We start from the raw sequence: 18,484 nt of genomic DNA, 5'->3' as shown, positions 1-18,484 counted from the left end.
CAGCTGTCATGGGGCTGAAATTGCTTGTTTAGAAGATTCAGAGTAAAGCCCACTTGTGTATGCATGACAGGTCAAATGTCTTCCATCACTGTAAATCTGATTTTATAGTAGAGCTTTTATAGTGACTTAATTAAGAATACAAAGGCCACAGGTCCTGACTTTGCATTTTGAATGCAGACTTTAATGGTGCCTTGGAACTGCTGTTTAAATTATAGCTGCTTCTTTATTGGATGAGTGCTTGTCACGGATGACTTACATCCTGCATATCAAATCGGCCGTCTCAAGGAGAAAACAGCATCGCGGAAGATGACCAAGGACCCATTCTCCACGCTTCCCTATTAACAGTGGAAGTGTTGTCTTTCGTGGCCCCGCAGACTGAAGTTAGCAGCAGTGCTTTTATCAGCGACAAACAAAATGTTCCACGGACAGCAACACGACTCAGCTACTGCGTGATTACACTTTGTAATAAATCCTTCACAGTAAACACAGGAAAATATGCATTACCGTTTTTATGGGAGCTTATGACATTTACAGACTGCCAGGCAGTTCAAATATGCGAATCTTTGATCTCTTGCTGTGTATTTTAAGAAGACATCTTATTTTTTCAGTTTTGAGACAGGAATGATTTTTGACAGTGGGCATAGTATTTAAAAAATAAATAAAACATGCATTTATTATCTTTGAATTTGCTCAGCATAAAAAGTTGATTGTTTTTTTTTTCTTTCTTTAAATCAGTCATTAGTGATTTTTTTATACATATACACCAGGACTTCTTTGTCTTCAGAGAGCTTTTCAAAGCTGAAAGATTTTTGTCTCCATGACAACTTAGGTGTCAGTATCCAAAGCCTGAAAATACATTCATCTTCCTTTCATTTCCAGAGATCCACCGGAGCCGGTTCATTAGAATAATTTTTGTCATTAAATGGGAATGAGAGATTAAAGTAGAGACACCCCACCTTTTTCAAACAGCAGGGAACATTGCTAGATCCCTCGTTTTTTCCTATAAGGATTTGGGTTTTCGCTTTATAATTAGATGCAGAGGAAAAAAAAAAAGACCAAATCTTGAGACTAATGAAAGTAGGCAGCTCAGCAGTCAGACTTTGCATTCTGATAATACAGCTGCATCACTGGTGACAAGTTCGTAAAGGCCACATTTGATCCTCTACTTTAAAATTAATGAAGACAGTTGGCACAGGCTGCGTGCAATTTAACCTCGTAGGGGAACCCGCAGACGGTTCTGTGACGTGGGCTGAAAGCAAAGCAGATCAGTGATGTAGAATTGAGACTTTCTACGAGTAATGGTAGAATATCACAGATTGTAAGAAGTTTTCAACAAAGATTGGGGAAGAGTCTCAGCTACTACCACACCAAATCTTAGCTCGGCGTCGGTAAAAATGAGCGAGTTGGAGCTATTTTTGTGTTCGTCAGGGTCGATTAGCTGTGGTGGCCATCTTGAATCGAGTTAAATCCAAAACTTAATGATTAGATGTACCTCCAATGATAACTTTCCGAGAGTTTCATTAAAACCCATTTGGTTCAGGACAGAAATGGACACGCACACAAAGATACAGGCAGTTACATGATCACACGCCTTTCACTGCGGTTTTGTGTGTGTTGACACAACACGCACAAAACATCCACACAGAACCGCAGATCCTGCTGAAATACATTACTTTAAAGGTGATGCTGTGTACGATGGAAAAAGAAAAAAAATTGTCTTTTTTTTTTTATTTCTACTTAACGCTTCATCGTGTGAGTAATTGACAAATTTGCATTTTTTTCCTGCAATTTTATCACAGCCCCACAAACTAATAAAAAAAAAACACAAAAGATGGCTAGTGTACCACAAGCCCTGTGAATCTGAACAGAGCAGATAGTATATGGGTCTAAATTTCACACCTGATGATCAGAGTCGGGCTCGATGTAGCAAACAATAAATAATGCTGCGACCGTGCTAGACTTCACCACCCCAGGAACGGGCTTTGCGAGGATACTTTTCAACTGCTCAGCATGTGACCGAGGAACAGTTCTATTACAATCATCTTGATTCATAACCCCCTCATTAGACAATTAAGCTCATTTAGTTACACTTGAAAGCACAAACGAGACATAGCCTTGTGAACACCACAGATCTAAAACACTTTGTTTAATTTGAGTTTAAGGAACTTTTGAGTGCAAAATAACAGTGAGATTAAATATTGCCTCATCAGTGTGGTGAATACAATTGTTATAAGATACAGTAGGAATAAAATAAATAAGTACAGTAGTGTGGTAGTGTACGTTGAAACAGCCTAATAGTCTACATGGAAAGCTAAAAAAATGCATTTGGTGGTGTCTTTTCCATTTTCATTCCCACCACGTATCCATGCGCCGCACACGCACTCTCTGTTTATAGTGGTATTCTTTCAAGTGTTTTTTCAAGGTGTTTGGAATGGGGAGCATGTTGATCCCATCGTAGGTCGTGCAGCTGCTTATGACGGCTCTGCAGATGTGCTGCAAGCTAAAGGGGTGAGTGCGGTGGATTGGGTTGGACAAAAGCGGCTCGAAAAACATACAGGAGTTGGGGTCCTTGTAGTGCTCCAACAGCCCCGTGACTGTGGGCGCGTGGAAGACACTGGGGTCGTGGACGTCGAAGCTGAAATTGTGGTTCCACTGCTCGATGCGTGCATGTAGTGAGCGGCCATAGCGGCGGAAGCTAACAGAGAAGAGGTAATCTTCCTGGGCAGAGTCACGCAGCAGGAAGGTGCCCTCAGGCTTCCCCTCCAGCAGCGTCTCTGCCTCGTAGCGGTCCATGACTCCCCAGTAACACGGCAGGTTTGTGATCTGCAGCAGATCTGGTACTAAACAGTGAATGTAATCAATCTGAGTGTGAATACGGTAGCCTTCGTGAGATTTTTGATGCTCAGTCTCAGGATTTAGGGCTCTCAAGGTTAAATTGGTCATTTTTACTTCTGGGTCAACCAAAGAGTCAGAGGCCACTTCAGAGGTGTGAACAGAGGCCGATGCTGAGGCCGATGCTGTCGCTACAACCTCGTCAAGAGTGTCCAAACAGCTTTGTAGTAAAAGTTGGTGTTGCTCTTGTCTTTGGAGAAGAAGTTGCTGCTGCTGGTGCACAGAAGCTCTGTCGGTTTCTGCTAATTCATTCATCCCATGAGCCAGCTTAGGGCCATGCTTGTACAGAGGATTAATTTGGGCCGTCACCTCAAATGTGTGAATCTCTGCATTAGGTGGTGGCTCGACACCTTGTTCGATGCTGATGCGCCTGCGCTCTCGTAACTTGTCGTCCACGTCTTCCACCGCAGCAGCCATCGCTGAAGTTGGGGCACTGCAGACCACTGCGGAATCTAACAGGGGAGGCTGGGTAATGGGGGCTGTGTGTTGCTTAATGAGATACCATTTCTGAGCCAGCTCTGATCCTACAGGGAAAGGGCAGTCATCCAACATCAGCTCACTGAGATGGATCTTCCGCCTGGAGGAGGAGGAAGAGGAGGAGGAGGAGGAGGAGACGGCACAGGCAGCTGACGGTGAAAAAGCCTGTGGGGGTGGAGCCGGTGCTGCTGCACTGTGTGTCTTTATCGGGAAACACTGACCCATTGCATCTTGGATTTTTTGCCTTAGAGTTCGGCTGGCGCTTGACCCTCTGCCCTCTGTTTCACTGAGAGCAGGTAAGTCTGTAGCAGAGCTAACGGTTTCCAAACCTGCCTTGGCTGGAACGCCTTGCCCTAATAATGACGCCGCAACATCTAAGCCCTGCCATCTCCAACTCTCCTTCAGGGGGGATGAGGAGTTTTGGCTCCTGGCCTCCAGTTCATTGAGCAGCTCACCGTACTCAAAGCCATCACTGACAGGCCGCTCAGCTGCTGTTTCGTGCAAGGAAACGCCTTTTTTCTTCACTTTTCCACTTTTTCGACCACCACCTGCATCTCTTCTCTCCTCTGACCGGCTTTGTCTTACTTTTGGACGGGCACCCCTCTCTCGATCTTTCCCTCTGTTTCCTGACTCATTTGGTAACGACATAGTAAATTATGTGGAGAAGCCGGAACGGCTGAACCACCTCAGAAAGTTAAGTGGAGATGCCTTAAAGTCACATAAATGTTTTAGAAAGTTTACATCCACGTCGCTTGTTTGAAATATTCACATTGTCTGAGTGTTGAGGCAATATAGGCATCCAACCTGCAAAAGAAAATTAAAAAAACACTCTTTACGTCAGGATTTAACTTATGCATGTTGTCACCTTAATTGCTGCAGCTGAAACAGCTAGGCTCACATCTATATGCTGAATTTAAGGTACACTAACAAGCACATAAAGATCCAAAAGAGGCACGCTGTAACTTCATGCAAGATTTACTTTTATCAGGACTGTCTCTTAAGTCTATTATTTGAGACATGTCATATCCTGCCATGTTTCAGTGACTAACAGTCAGAAATACAAACAAATTAGGTGGCAACAAATCATATGTAATTAGGATTACATAATCTTATTTAATCTTTATCTAGTCCTGAATATATTTAGAAGTATAAACAATTAAAATATTGATTTGTGTGACAACAAATTTAAAATGTGACAACCGACAATAAAACTTAAAAAAAAAAAAGCTTTTGGAGAATGTTAATATCTATATATGAACTATAATTAAGAGTATGTTTTTTTGTTTTTCCAGGTAGCCACATTAGTTATTGACACTTCACTAACATAAATTTTAGGTTTGTGATAAATAATGCATAATGGTAAATAAAAAATAAGTGATCTCCTTCTTACATTTATGTATAAAACACTAAACAAAGCTTTCACCATTATTTGATATGTTTAACAGCTCTGCAATTAAAAGTTGCACATAAGTTAGTATTCTGACCAACTAGAAGAACTTTATTAATCGATCCAAAATAGAAAACTGCAAGTTTTCTACTTTCTTTAAAACGCTGAAGATGCTTTTATTGTTGCTGTATACATTTTATCATTTTAGGTCAAAACCGAAACAAACTTATGAAGATCAATCACAAATCATTAAATGTTTTCATGTTTACAGCAATCATAAGTTTCAGTGTTTTTTCCCCCATTGTTAACGAAAAAACGTCTAGTAGTTTCACCTCAAATCATCTTCATTTTCAGGTTAATATCGAGATTGTGAATGGCCAAACAGAAAAAGAAAAATACAAACTTTTCTTCTGCAACTAAAACAAACGCCGGCTGGAGTTGAATGTTTAAAACAAATAAAATGCTTCTGGGTAACTGCTGACTGAAGTCTCAAACTAAAGCAAAACACAGAAGTTAATTTTATCGTCAGTCGCCAAGTGACCATCTTTGTAAACAACTGTTATCGAAGGTAAAAACTAAGCTAGCAAAACAATTAGCTTTCTGCTAACTTCAATACGCTTTACTGTAAAGGAAAAGGGCGTGTAAATACTTATATTCAACTTTCACGGCAAAAACATATATCCAGAACATACCTTAAGCAGCTTTGAAAAAGTTTCCACATGAAACAGCTTTGATTTCTTTCTTAATAAACTACTGACGTTAACACCTAGGCGGCTAGCTACCATTAGCTTGATGAACCGCAACAAGAAAAAAATAGAAAAGTCACGTGACCCGGAAGTAAACGTTTCATGGACGGTAGAGGGCCTTCAATATAAAAGCATGGCTATAAAAATAATGACTGCCATTATTATTAACTTAACGCCCCATTACTGTTAAAAATAAAATGTACGCAAACAAACCACAAGTGAAAATTTGCAAAAGAACTGAACCTCTTTATTTGGACTGTCAATGATCCGACAGATGTTGTATTTCAGACCATTTACACATATGAGTGACAGTAAAAAAGTAGAGCATAAGCATGTGATGCAAAAGGTTCATAAAATATTAGAAAAATGTCTGGGGAAGTTGTTAGAATTAAATAGAAATTGTACAAGACAAATATGTGCAGTGTAACCTAGAATTGGCTGCAATAATTCAACAATTACAAGCCCGTCAGGGACCGTAAAATGACTTCAGGAACACTTGGTAGATGTCTCCATAAGACACAGGCTCTGTATCTCCAAGTAGATGCTTGGTACGTTAATATACACTAGGCTGAACTTTTGAAGTGCATTTCCCAACTCATTTCTCGCATCACTGGAATGTAAACAGGGAGTAAACATATTCCTTGGCCTGTTATTAGTGTTCAGTTTACTCATAGCATAATTTGTGGCTCAGATAAGCATCGTCATCCCCTGCTGCATCACCACTTGCAGAAATCTGTATTGTACCTCTGTGTCTATTTGAAGAAATATATATATATAAGCTGTCCAAAGCAACAGAGGCTGTGAAAAGGACAATCTGAGCCATTTGTAACAACACAGCTGATGAACAGTATTGTGGAGGAAAAAAAAAAACAAAAACAAAAAAAAACTGCGTCCTAAAGCCAGCATTACTGACACACTGGAGTTCGTTTTTAGACGGGAGTGTGATGCGTTTACTAACTCAGATCTATCCAAGAGCCTGCTCTGAAGAAATCCATGACTAGAATGCAACCACTGTTAAAATAAACACAATGAGAATGTTGGAATTTAGCACTTCAGGCACCACATGAACAGTTTATCAGGACATGACAGCCAACAGTTTAATCACAAGGCCAGAGAAGCTTTTCTTTCTGATCACCACATCATTCATACAGATGTAATCTGTAAAAGTCTACTGAGACTCATATGGAGTCCACAGATCAGGGAGGCAGAGGACTTTTGTTTTTCAGGCTCTACCCAGCCACCCCATGCATGAGAAGGCTTCAGTTCTTTTCTGAGTTACATAGTGAGACAATGGATTACTCATGACATCACATAATGAGTTGGGCATTATCCCAGAGAGATGTAAACAGTGACATTTAGGCGATATAAACATACAACATTTGTTGCAAGATGACTGCTCTCTAGCTGTTGGTGACACCAGGCACCATCAGCTATCATGTCCTCTATCTACAACAGTGCTGTATTAGTGTGTCAAAACATGCGATTATAGAAAATAAGCATAAGTTATCAATATCAAGGGAGAGTAAAAAATACAATTGGAAAAGATATCTGTAAATAACCATCTTTACTAGACAGACCATGGCTCTGTTGAAAGAATATATGAATGGTTATCCCTGCCTTGTTGAGCAACCAAAAGTGATCTGAAAGTTAAGACTATATCACACAAACATGCACCTCCGGCTCTGCCACATTCAAAGACAGAGGCTGTATAGGACAGTTTTTGATTCAACACTGATACCACATGATAATGTTAGAGCTCTGAGACTGAAGCACACGGAGACACAAACAGAAATCTATAGACATCGTCAAGCACCTTGAAAAGTATGATTCATCAAATCATCATGCCGGCCAGTTGAGGGTGAGGGCACTGTGAGGGCGAGGCGCCGCGCTTCGAGCGTTTCTTACAGGATCACGCTTCATTTTACAAAGCCAATCACGGGGGAGCCAGAGGCTTGAGATGGGTTTCATTTAGCTTTCTCCCCCAGCATTGGATTGTAAATTGAAAACACTCGGGCCTCTTTGCTTTTATCAATTCGATATCAAATCAGCTCAAACACAGTACGAACCCCACCAGCCCTTACTAACCCCCTCTGGGGATTCCCTGGCACAAAATGAGATTCATCATCATTTATGTTGTTGGGCATAAAAATAAGAGAAACAAATTGCAGCCGGCATTAATTTTTTTTTTTCCACACTGCCGTTTTTTTTTTCGTGTTTTTTTTTTTTTTATTATACCATTCTGCTGCAACTCACTACAAATACCGTTCTCAAATTAATAATCACACAACCCTTGTCTTTGGCTTTGTAGACGTTCAGAGGAGGACAGTCACTTTTACTTTGACCATGTGTTCAAGGAAAACAACCAAAACAATCAAAACAAAAAGGTATTCCTAGAGTTAGATTACAAATTGCTCCTCAGGCTTTTTGACTGAGGAACAGTTTGCGTCACAAAAACATCTTTTCGCATAAAGGACAAAAAAAAAAAAAAAAAAAAATAGAGGAAAAACCATCCAAAGTTTCAAGCAACACAAGGCCTGACTAACGCCGCCTACAGGATTAGCATAGTCGGAGCACTGAACAGCTGTCTACAGGTGAAACTTTAGAACGTGTACCATGGGGCCTATTACAGTTTAGTGCCTAATAATATAAAATATAATCAAAGAAAAGTGCCTTTCTTCGGACTGAAAATTTCGTGTGGTGTGGGGACTGCGACTGTCAGTTTTCTTGTGGACAGAATAGAAAGCCTTGTTCCAAGGCAGTGGGAAAAGAAGAGCAATTCAGGGCAGAACCCTTAAAACACAGCACCAATCCACTGGTTCTCTCTTATCGTGGTAAACTGAGCTGCTGCACATCATGCCACAGTCCTGCAGGTGACACGGCACAGCGGATACAGTTCACCTTTTTCTCTGTTCTACAATATAATAATCATCTGTAATCCATTTTAATAAACTTAGTTGTATATAATAAAGTACAAAAATATTAGAGAACATATACAGTTTTGTTTTTTTGTTTTTGTCATATTGTAGTAACTGCTTAGCCTGGTTTTCTGAAGCATACATATATCTTTGTGCTGAACAGGCCTCAATCCAATATTTTTCCTCTCTTCTTTTCATATCGTTGATGTCCGGTCTGTTCCATCTGAGAAAGAAGAAAAAGCACAATCAGACAAAAATCAGAATGATGCGTGTTTTAAATTTCACAAAATAAATTTTCTTGTTAAAAGATTCAATTCCCCCCCCCAAATTTGTTTTTAAAACCACATTTTTTTGTTGTTCTAGTCTGAAATGAAAAAACGATAAAAAAACAATTAAATGCAAAGTGCCAATCAATAAAAAACAAAATCTGTGTGGGCTACATATGATTTGATTTCTAAAGGCCTAACTGTCTCAACCTCGTTAGATTAAGCAAAGATGAACTGTAAAGGTGTTCCAGTAGTAGGTACTGCTCAAAAATTGTTTTGTTTTTTTTGTGTTAACATATTAAGAATAAATAGAGAACAAAGTACAGAAAAACCTGGAAGAAACTAGAAATCTTGACCATTCAAATTCATATCAGGTCAATTTCCTGCTAATATTCTTACATGTTGCCCCTGCAGAAAAAAAAAATCTAGAAAACTTCAAGGCTGCACAAATGGTTTCATACTCCATGTATATGAAGAATATCATCTTCCTTATTATTGTTGACCTGGAAATCAATAATGGCCTAAAGAATACAGCATTAGTGGAGAAACAGTGAACATTCAATCAAAAACATAGCTGATAAAGCATAAATAATAAAAGCGACTGTCTGTTTGCATGGCAGAAATTGTATATTATGTGTTATTTCTCTCATAAAAATATTAATAATACAGAGAAAAGTTGTGTTCTGGATGGGCACAGTTATGTGATGTGGAGGACACGTACCCCCTAAGGCATGCTCTGTCATACTGAGGCACAGTGACTCCAGCGTGGGGTTGATCTCCAGGTCAGCACCTGGAACTTGGCATTCTTAAGGAAACAAGAACAGACTCAGTTCTCAGGAAAGATGAGGATCATATTACACTTTCTTATATACTAAATTAGGAAAAGATCAACATCATGTCTACTATAGATATAAATGTGTATAAATGTGCCATCTGCAGTATTTAATAATCATTTAAAGTTCATGCTCTACACCACATTAAATGCATCAAGTAGCTCTGTTATCTCAACAAAACTTCGGGAATCTTTTGCTAATAGAGATCACCAAAAGGAAGTTGTGTTCACACAATCCAAAAACTGCAAGTAGGCTGTACAATTAGATCAATATATTGTTTAACGGCATAATCTAATCCTGTTAAATTGGAGTTATTTGAACTATAGAACACAAGGCAAAATGTAATTTCACTTGCTCACAAATCTTTGGTTCTAATTGGAACATTAGATGTTTAATCAATCCTACATCTAAGCACACACGTTATATTATACCGGCTCTTTATTCATGAATTCCTTTTGTCAGCCAGACTTCTGAGTCAGATTTTTTGGCCAAGTCACCATCTCTTGAATTAAGACTTTCACACCCAAAGCAAAAATGTATGAGCAAAAAAACTGTTTTAATTTTTTTTTTTTTTCCAAGACATATTTTTCTCATGTTTGCAATGTTAGCTAACTTTCATTTAAACGCTTGGCTCGTCTCAACTCTGCAGTAATCCATCAAAGTGGGTGGGTTGAACTTCACATCAACATTGCATGCAAAATATTTCAAGCCAGAGTTAAATCCACCTTTCCCACATGGTCAATTCCTTGAAGATCTTACAGTTCAGTTAAAAAAAATGTAAATTTTACTTTAAAAATAATATTTATCAAAATGAAGGCCTACAATAAACAGCATAGATATCACTAAATGTGATATATGGTGAAAGGAAAAGATAAGTTGGTAAAAAACATGGTGCAGTCACATTTAAACAGGAACAAATACAGCCTGTAGGTGAGTAAATACACAGATGTTAATAAAAAGTATGTTCAAGCTGGTAGCATACCTTGTTGCTGGAACAAGAGCATGGTTTGTGGGGACGTGTGGACAGGGAGGGAGTGGGTCCGCTGCACTGAGCTGCGACTCTGACTTGGCATGCTGTTACTGCCCCCAGGGTTGGCAAACCACAGGTTCTACAGGAGAAAAAACAATGTCTTTGTGAAAATTAACTCTTCCCTTAGAGGTTGCTAATCTCTCATCTTAAACAAACCCCCCGATAAGTCAAAAATAGAAAAAAGTGGCTGTTTAGTTGTATAAAAACAGAATATGGACCTGTTGCAATCAGACAACTTTAGTGACGGAAACTGGGAAAGATTAGAGTGTATATGTGTGGAAATTTCTCAGACCTAAAAATATGCACTTAGCTCTAATTATTAAAAAAATAGGATTCATTTGAAGTAAGTAAAGATCAACAAAATTAAAATAGACTGATTGCTGTCATTTCTGACACAGTCTCCTGTGTCAGAAATGACAGCAATCAGTCTATTTTAATTTTGTTGATCAGTTTCTCGATGAAGCTCTAAGTCCCGTAATGTGAGTGAAACTCATCCACTGATGGCAGTACTGACTTGTCTACCCTGGCCTGCCAATGCAGGATTAGTGAGAGTGTGGCGTGGAGACGCTCCCCCGATCCCGCCAGGAAGACACATGCGCCCAGTTGGGGGTCCACGAGGGGTCATCTGGAACTGCCTTTGGCCCCGCCGGCTTACACCTCCGCTCACAGAGCCTGCTGTGGGGAGGGAGTTTGACCCATAGTTCCAGCTGAAACAGCAAAAATAGCATACAAAAAAATAAAAACCCGATATTGACAGCTGAGGGGCTCTGTCGGCTGCTGAAGCAATGTTTCAATCGAATGATGGTAATGACTTTAATGAGGAGGAGAAAATGAAACAGAAAGCAGGAGGAGGGATGAGTCAGGAGAGAAGGTTATGTTGAGTTAATTTGACATCTGTGCTGCTGAAGTTGGACATCAAAGGTAGGAGAGCGCAGGCGGTCTCACCCTTTCTGTCGGTATGCTGGCATGTCCGGCATAGCTTTCCGAGGAAACAGGCGCAGCAAGTTGAGGACCTGCTGCTTCCAAGAAACCAGCCTTTTCTTATGAGTCTCCGTGAAAGCCTGGCAGATCGAAAAAATATATTTATAAGACAAAAGAAAAGAGACAACTAGTTTTCAAATCAATACACTTTGTAAGGAAGCTTCTAAACAATTAAATGACCGAGCATGATTCAAGATACTTTTTTTGTCACGCCTAGTTTTACAAGTACAACACAATGAAATGCATCCTAAACCACTCTAATATACATTTAAGCTTTGAAAATAATAACAAAAACAAAGAAATAAATTTGAAAATAACGGATGATAACGGTAAGTTCAGCTCAAACCTAAACACAAAAACTATTAAAGCTAGTCAGTAAGCAACAACAAATTCAAACTCACTTCGTGTGTCAGACCCTTCTCTATGAGCTGAAGGTAACAGCTAATATTTTCCTCATCTGGCCTCGATACCAGCAGCTGGGTGCACACTGAAACAGAAAAGCAAGCGTTCCTAAGTCAAACAACAACTCTGTGCATTTATGTTAAGAATTGAAGGTGATGTAGCTGAAAAAGAGAAGGTCGGTCATTTACAAACATAAATCAGAAAAAAAAGGATGTTAAAATAAAGGAATAAATGTGTATAAACTAACAAAATAAGGCCAGTGTAACTAAATTAGAAATATCTTGTGTTTGTACTTTGCGCAAAGAAAAAAAGTGAAAATAAATTTGTTATCCTCTCTTCTATAGGGAGGTCATTGTGTCATGCACTTTAAACATATACATACACCAACATATTAAGTTACATATCTAAAGCTAAGTTTACACAGGACTTAATGTTCGACTCAGATTTTTAGCTCAAATCCAATTTTTTTTTTTTTTGCGCGGTCGTTCACATTACATTTTAAATGCGACAGCCATCAAACTCCAGTCTGAACAGTCTCTAGTTCCCGTAATGACCCACGTGCACAAAAGAAGATATGACGCCTTTTTAGAGAAGGGGGCTGTTGCTGCTACCTCTGTGCAGAGGCGTGTGTGGATGCAGAGTCGGAGCAAAGAGTGGTGGGACTTTGTCATCCGACGTAAAAGTCAGATGAAATGCGACATGAACGTTGACGCTGCAGGCGCTTTGAAAAACACTGGATATGTATTAGGCTCGGTACCACATTCTGAGAAGACCTGGGTCGGATATGACAAAAAAATCTGATTTGTCACGTTCACACTGCCATAAAAAAAATCCAGTATGTGTCGGAGAGGGGCAAAAGAAACATCAGAGTTGGGTCACATTTGCCTGCAGTGTGAAGGTAGCCTTATATACAATCAGTAATTTAGTACGCAGTTTGTCTCAATGCGAGGCAAGAAATGCTTACTGTACTGGTTATATTCTTACCTTTGCCCATAACACGGGTAAACTGTCCAGCAATGTCCCCATCAGAGACTGGTGTGACCGAGGAGTCTCCATCACAGGGGGGTTGGTTGTTGGTTTGGAAGTCTTCTGGTGCTGCCTCTTTATCCACTCCTGTTTTTGTGACTTCTGACGAGGACGATGAGGCGTCCGAGGCAGGCTGTGCTGCACTGGGTGGACTGTAGGGCTTAATGGGCGTGATGATGATCTGCTGAAGCTCCTGGAGGGCGTTGCGCAGGTTTCCACCTTCCAAAATATCCTAGAAACAGGAGGCAATATTAACACCGTGTGTCGTATAAATCATTCAGTACTGAAAACCTAGGATTTGAGGGTTTCACTGTGAGTAGGTCGGAAGATTTTTTTTTTCAGTAAAGCAAAGTAAAGCAAACATTTGCTTGAATGAAGCATCTAAGAGGAAGACTCTGAACCCCTAACAACCTTGCTCTGTTTATCTTTTTATTTATTTCAAACTAGCAGAATGGGAATTTCCCAACAGAGCTAAATCAAGTATCACATGATCATCACAGAAAAAAATAAATACTCAAGAGTGCCTTTGATAAAGAACAGAGACGAGTCTAGAATAAATAGTGTTGCCTCTTTTTTTAGCATAAAATCAGCATTTGGATTACCTTTTCTAAAGACTTGAGAACACTTTGTCTCTCTCGCAGTTTCTGGATACTCAAGGCAATCTTGTGTCGTGCTCCTTTAGTGACATTCTAAAGAGGAGGGATGGGAAATAACAAGATGGTTTGAAAAGTCAGTCCTTGAGGGGACACTAAGCAATTTACCCAGTCACTAAATAACCAACCTAATCAGCGTGTTTTATTAAAGACGAGAAGAAAAGAAAAGAAAAAGATACACAATTTGTATTACGTGTGACAAGCTCAATATAACTGTAGGGTGCATTGTTTAATTTCATGCCTCATTGAGGGTTGATGTATCATCAAATCTGAGGACTGCAGGAGTTGAACTGAGGAGAAATCGGAGTCTGAGTCCGGTGAAGGTAAAGAGGCTTTCACACCTGAGATTCTAGATGCTGCTCTGTGAGGATCATCATCTCCTCATAGGTCATCTGCGAAAATAGCGATGCATATTTATGAAGCCGAAGACTCTTCAACCAGGCAGGAACGTCTAGAACAAAAAGGTACAAAAAAAGTACACTGTCAAGAGATTCTAATTCTCAATTTCAAATAACCCAATAACTCTAACTTTGTTTTCTAAATAATAAACATGTATATTCATTTCTAATCTTTTGTGACTAGCTGAGGTTTTTTTTTTTAAGGAAGATAAATTTTTTTTAACCTTTATTTTACCTGGTAAAATGATTGAGAACCCGTTCTCTTTTACAAACATGAGCTGGACAAACTGAGGCTGATGTTTGTGACTTGTTTTGGGAAGCAGCTGAGGAGTTGTTACAAGAAACGTTTCTTGTAAGCTATGCTTCACTTTATTAGATAACTGGAAGACTACGGTAGATTTGCAGGAAGATGACGTGTTTCTGATCACATTGTAATGAATAACGTTGTGTCATTGGCTTAATTGTGTAAACTCGACTCACTATTTTAAAAATGAAAGAGAAGTTTCTTCTTCCTTATTTGTGTTGTTGCCAACACCCCATTAAAAGAATTCATAAATAAATAAAGGCTGGATCACGCCAACGTCTGCCATCTTTTACTAAGATGAAGTTAAACTGAGTTAAAACAATAAAAAGGTCCCAAGTTTATATCAGAGCCAAAGGCTGGCAGCGCATTGGCTGTGGTAAGTAATGACCTCTGACCTTTCATGCCACTTCCATCCTCCAGGAAGGTGTTGCGAGAGCAGCTCTGCTCTTCTGTCTGCTCACTGCCTGAAGAAGCTATGCTGCTTTGGGGTGAAAGAGGTGCGTGGTCTGTTGGGATGAAGTTCTGTCGCCCCCCTGTGTCATCCTGGTTTATCCACTCAGAGCCACAAGTCTGAGGACTGGAAGGAATATTGGACATGGACTTCTTCAGCGGGCTAGGCTGAATCTGCCCAACCAAACCTGGCAACGGAACAAATCATGAATGAATAACAAGAATACAACACCAATCTTTAGTGGAGAAAGTTCAATATAGGTTTTAAATATAAGTTTTCTGTCCAATTAAAAAGTAAGAAGTATATTATAAAAATTACCTGTATTATTGCTGTTAATAGGTGAGGGCATCCCGCCTGGGAAAGCCATGTGTCCGTTCTGGCCCGCAGGAGATGTGCTCGATGAAGGAGACTTATCGTGCCAAACGTTACCAGGATCAAGAGCCTCAGCAGAGCTCGGCCATTCATCTGAGCCCTGACGGGGATGGTATGGGCTAGATGGTGCCCGGGATGCATAGCCACTGGAAAGGTGCTCCTCCAAGTGGTTTAGCCACATGGCCAGTGAGGTCCGGTCATCCAGGGTGGTGGCAGGGTGGATGAGTGCATAGGAGAGCAGCTGTCTGCTTTCTTCCACAAAGAGGCTGCTCTCGATTGTGTGACTCAACACCTTCTGCAGCAGCTTCATGTACTCACATTTGGCCTCACAGTTACGTGGCTGCAGCAGAGGCAAATGGGATAACAGCAAGGACACCACTTTCTCTTTAGGTTCCTGATGCCACTGGCTGACAGTTGCTAATGATCAAGAAAAAAAAAAAAAAACACCACATTGACAGAGATTAATATTTTACTACTTAATACTACTTTTACATGTGTTTAAAATAATAAAATAAAATCTTGTATAGCCAATGAAATTGTTAAAAAAAAAAAAACGTCTAGTTAGACTTACCTGCATTGTTGGCCTCAGCTTCAAGGATGTGGATCTCCGTGCAGTCTGCCAGCCAGTGTTCAAGATATATGTGGAGAAAGCGGGCCTGGGTGCGGGACACCCTCTTCAGGAGCGACAAGAGTGCCACCGTCTGTTCACACTCATTCCAGCCTTTGAACCAATCTGTGAGGATACCTACCTGGTCTCGGAACATCATGGCGCGTCTCCTTGGTAAGGAGAACAGGAATGTGTGGATAGGGAGGGTTAGGCTGCTCCTTCAGACAGAGACGGGAAAAGTCTTGCCCCGCACAGCGGGGTTATTGTTTTACCAGTCTTGGGATCCCCTCAGACTTGACCGAGGGGCCCTCACATGGTTCAGGTGCTGCAGGGGCTGGGAGCAGGAATGTTGCATGGATTTTTGAGAAGATGTCTTGAGGCTCCAAGTATGTGTCAACTGTAGTAGGCGACGACCCAAAACGGGAAAGGCTCTTTTTACTCTGGCATGATCAGGATTGCATCATTTTTGCCCTAATAAAATCAACAAACAAACAAAATTAAAATGATTAATCGAATGCCTGTCTTAGTTTTTTTTTTCAATCTCAGCTAATATTTATACAAATACACGTTCTTGTATTCATAACATTAATCCCATGTGTGTTAAAAACTGCACTTCCAATTCACCAAGGACTGGATAAATCATAAAACCTCTAAGTAAAGAACTAAACAAACAGGAGGCCGATGGCGTATGATGAGTGCACATGAACGATATATTAGATAGCACAGGATAACAACCTATTGTGCACATAATGGTATTGAAAGGGGATTCAACATTAACCTGTCTTTAAAGAACCATTGATCAGTAACACCTATTAATTTTATGTAAAATTCAATAGGTTCAAAACAAGAAATATACACATGTGAATAAAACAATTAAATCTTACTCGAGCTGTTTATGTTACAGCATTAATATTGACGAAATAACAACAAAATTAGGCTGCAATCAAACAGGGAGGATCCAGGACCTCTGTTAATGACATATAAAAGTTATTTATCAGCTGCTCGTGAAGACAACCGTTATTTAGTATAATGAAGCACTGTTTTAAAACAACGTTAAGTAGATGTCAAAGCTGCACACTCCCATCACGGGTTTCAGTATCTTTTATATAGCAAAGCTGTAACACTCACTGAAAACAGACAGAGCTGAGTAAATTATAAGCTTTGGACAATAAGTTGTTACTGAACTGGGCAAACATTTCAACCGGCAGCTAAGCATTAAGTGTCGGTAAGCTGGAGTTAGCCCCCGGTCGGCCTAGTCTCTGATGAGGGATTCAGGATTTGTATTGTTTTGCGTTGACGCGGTTGCTACTCCTTCTCCGTTTGGTACTTCAGTCTTAGCGGAGGGGGGAAAAACCGGGCAGTCTAAATATAATTTCAGCCGAGAGCGAGTTACGGCTAAAACACAAGCTGGAGATTCGTGAATGACGGCGTATCACACGGAATCAAACGATTTGTTTACCTTTTCTCAGTTGTAACTGGTCAGGGAGCTAGGCTAATATGCTAACGCACAGCTAGCTCGACAGTATGAGTAGGGATAGCAAGGAGCTAACAGCTGCAGTTACGTTGGCTTTAGCTGGAAGAGGCGTAGATTTCCATTTCACGTGTAGGAATCCTTCAAAACATCCCACTGCAGTAATAAGCCCCCGCTGTTTCAAACGTAAAATTTTAAAGAATGTATATACAAAAATTATAATTGGAATACAAAAAATAAGGAACGTACGCCTGGAGAAATCCACTTCGATTTTGAGTTGACGTAAGACGTGGGCACAGCGACATACGTCAGCACGTACGTAAGGTTTTCTGCTACCCACGGTTACGGATAAAAAGTTCCGTTCAAAGAGTATGGCAAGCCAATTTATCACATAATAGTTAGACAGGCAATTTAAACAGAGCTAAAACAAAATTGTCTTTGTTCAGTTTAATGAACATTTTTGCCACTTACGTTTCATTTTAGATATGTAAAATGAAAAGCTATCACAGTTATTTCTAATATAGTTTTGAGAATAACAATAACAATTAAAAAGGATTTTAACTAAAAGTGTTATAAGGGATATATTTTACTTACCTTATGACTGTTTAAAGCTTCATTTTAGATATCAGAAATTGGAATAATAACCAGCAACAACTATATAATTACATACTTAAAAGATAGTTTGTACAGCGATTAGGAAGCCATTTCCTCAGAAAAGAGATGAAAGTATGACTAGTAATAACTACATTATATACATCTGAAATGCAAGTATTTCCTAGTAAGAATTCTGTTTCAGACATCCACGATGTTTATTCTAGATAAAAGAAAATACTTTAGATATGAGGCTCTGAAATCTCAGTAGACATGAATGGGATCCATTGCATCACTGAGTAATCTGAAATATTGATTCTTGATAGGAATAAACTTCTTTTGGATATCTGATATCTCTATGACTAGGAGGAATTTAATACAGTTCCAGTTTAGCCATTAAATATGCAGTCCAGTCAATAAATGTTAGAGTTGCCATCTAACCATTTTATTTTTGGGGGTTTTTTAGTGAACCTGTTTTTTCCTGATACAACAGAAGGTGTGTAAACCTTGAAATATCATTTTAACTTGCAGGAATGTTATTATAGATGTCTTTAATGTCATTTAGACTCGGATGAATACTTTTGTTTATGTCTAAAAAAAAGTAATAAAAAGAAAGGTGTGGCTCGATTATATGTTACAACGGCTTGCCATATACAGGTGTTGCACTGTTGTAATCAGATGT

General features: G+C 39.6%; 2 protein-coding genes across 3 annotated transcripts; both read right to left on the bottom strand.

Annotated features, from left to right (window-relative positions):
• Positions 1 to 2,115: 2,115 nt before the first annotated feature.
• socs9 (suppressor of cytokine signaling 9) lies at positions 2,116 to 5,572 on the bottom strand. Its single transcript, XM_017433785.3, has 2 exons — positions 5,449 to 5,572; positions 2,116 to 4,173 (listed from the first exon to the last, which is right to left on the bottom strand). The coding sequence occupies exon 2, from the start codon at positions 4,015 to 4,017 to the stop codon at positions 2,347 to 2,349; it is 1,671 nt and encodes a 556-aa protein (XP_017289274.1). The 5' UTR covers positions 4,018 to 4,173; positions 5,449 to 5,572; the 3' UTR covers positions 2,116 to 2,346.
• Positions 5,573 to 6,698: 1,126 nt separating this feature from the next.
• LOC108246327 (protein Smaug homolog 2) lies at positions 6,699 to 17,553 on the bottom strand. 2 transcript variants are annotated; one of them, XM_017433799.3, is made up of 14 exons: positions 17,461 to 17,514; positions 17,200 to 17,386; positions 15,705 to 16,211; positions 15,080 to 15,550; positions 14,706 to 14,948; positions 13,950 to 14,059; positions 13,558 to 13,644; positions 12,914 to 13,187; positions 11,929 to 12,014; positions 11,492 to 11,607; positions 11,061 to 11,253; positions 10,499 to 10,625; positions 9,405 to 9,488; positions 6,699 to 8,640 (listed from the first exon to the last, which is right to left on the bottom strand). In XM_017433799.3, exons 3-14 carry the CDS (start codon positions 15,898 to 15,900, stop codon positions 8,612 to 8,614), a joined length of 2,016 nt encoding a protein of 671 aa, XP_017289288.1. In that variant the 5' UTR covers positions 15,901 to 16,211; positions 17,200 to 17,386; positions 17,461 to 17,514; the 3' UTR covers positions 6,699 to 8,611. The 2 variants fall into 2 exon arrangements, with proteins under 2 accessions (XP_017289288.1, XP_017289289.1); XM_017433800.3 differs by lacking the exon at positions 17,200 to 17,386 and having other exon boundaries at positions 17,461 to 17,553.
• Between the last annotated feature and the right edge of the window lie 931 nt (positions 17,554 to 18,484).

The sequence above is a fragment of the Kryptolebias marmoratus genome, linkage group LG2, assembly GCF_001649575.2.
Source record: "Kryptolebias marmoratus isolate JLee-2015 linkage group LG2, ASM164957v2, whole genome shotgun sequence".
Taxonomy (NCBI): Eukaryota; Metazoa; Chordata; class Actinopteri; order Cyprinodontiformes; family Rivulidae; genus Kryptolebias; species Kryptolebias marmoratus.
This window is presented reverse-complemented; position numbering and strand designations above follow the sequence as displayed.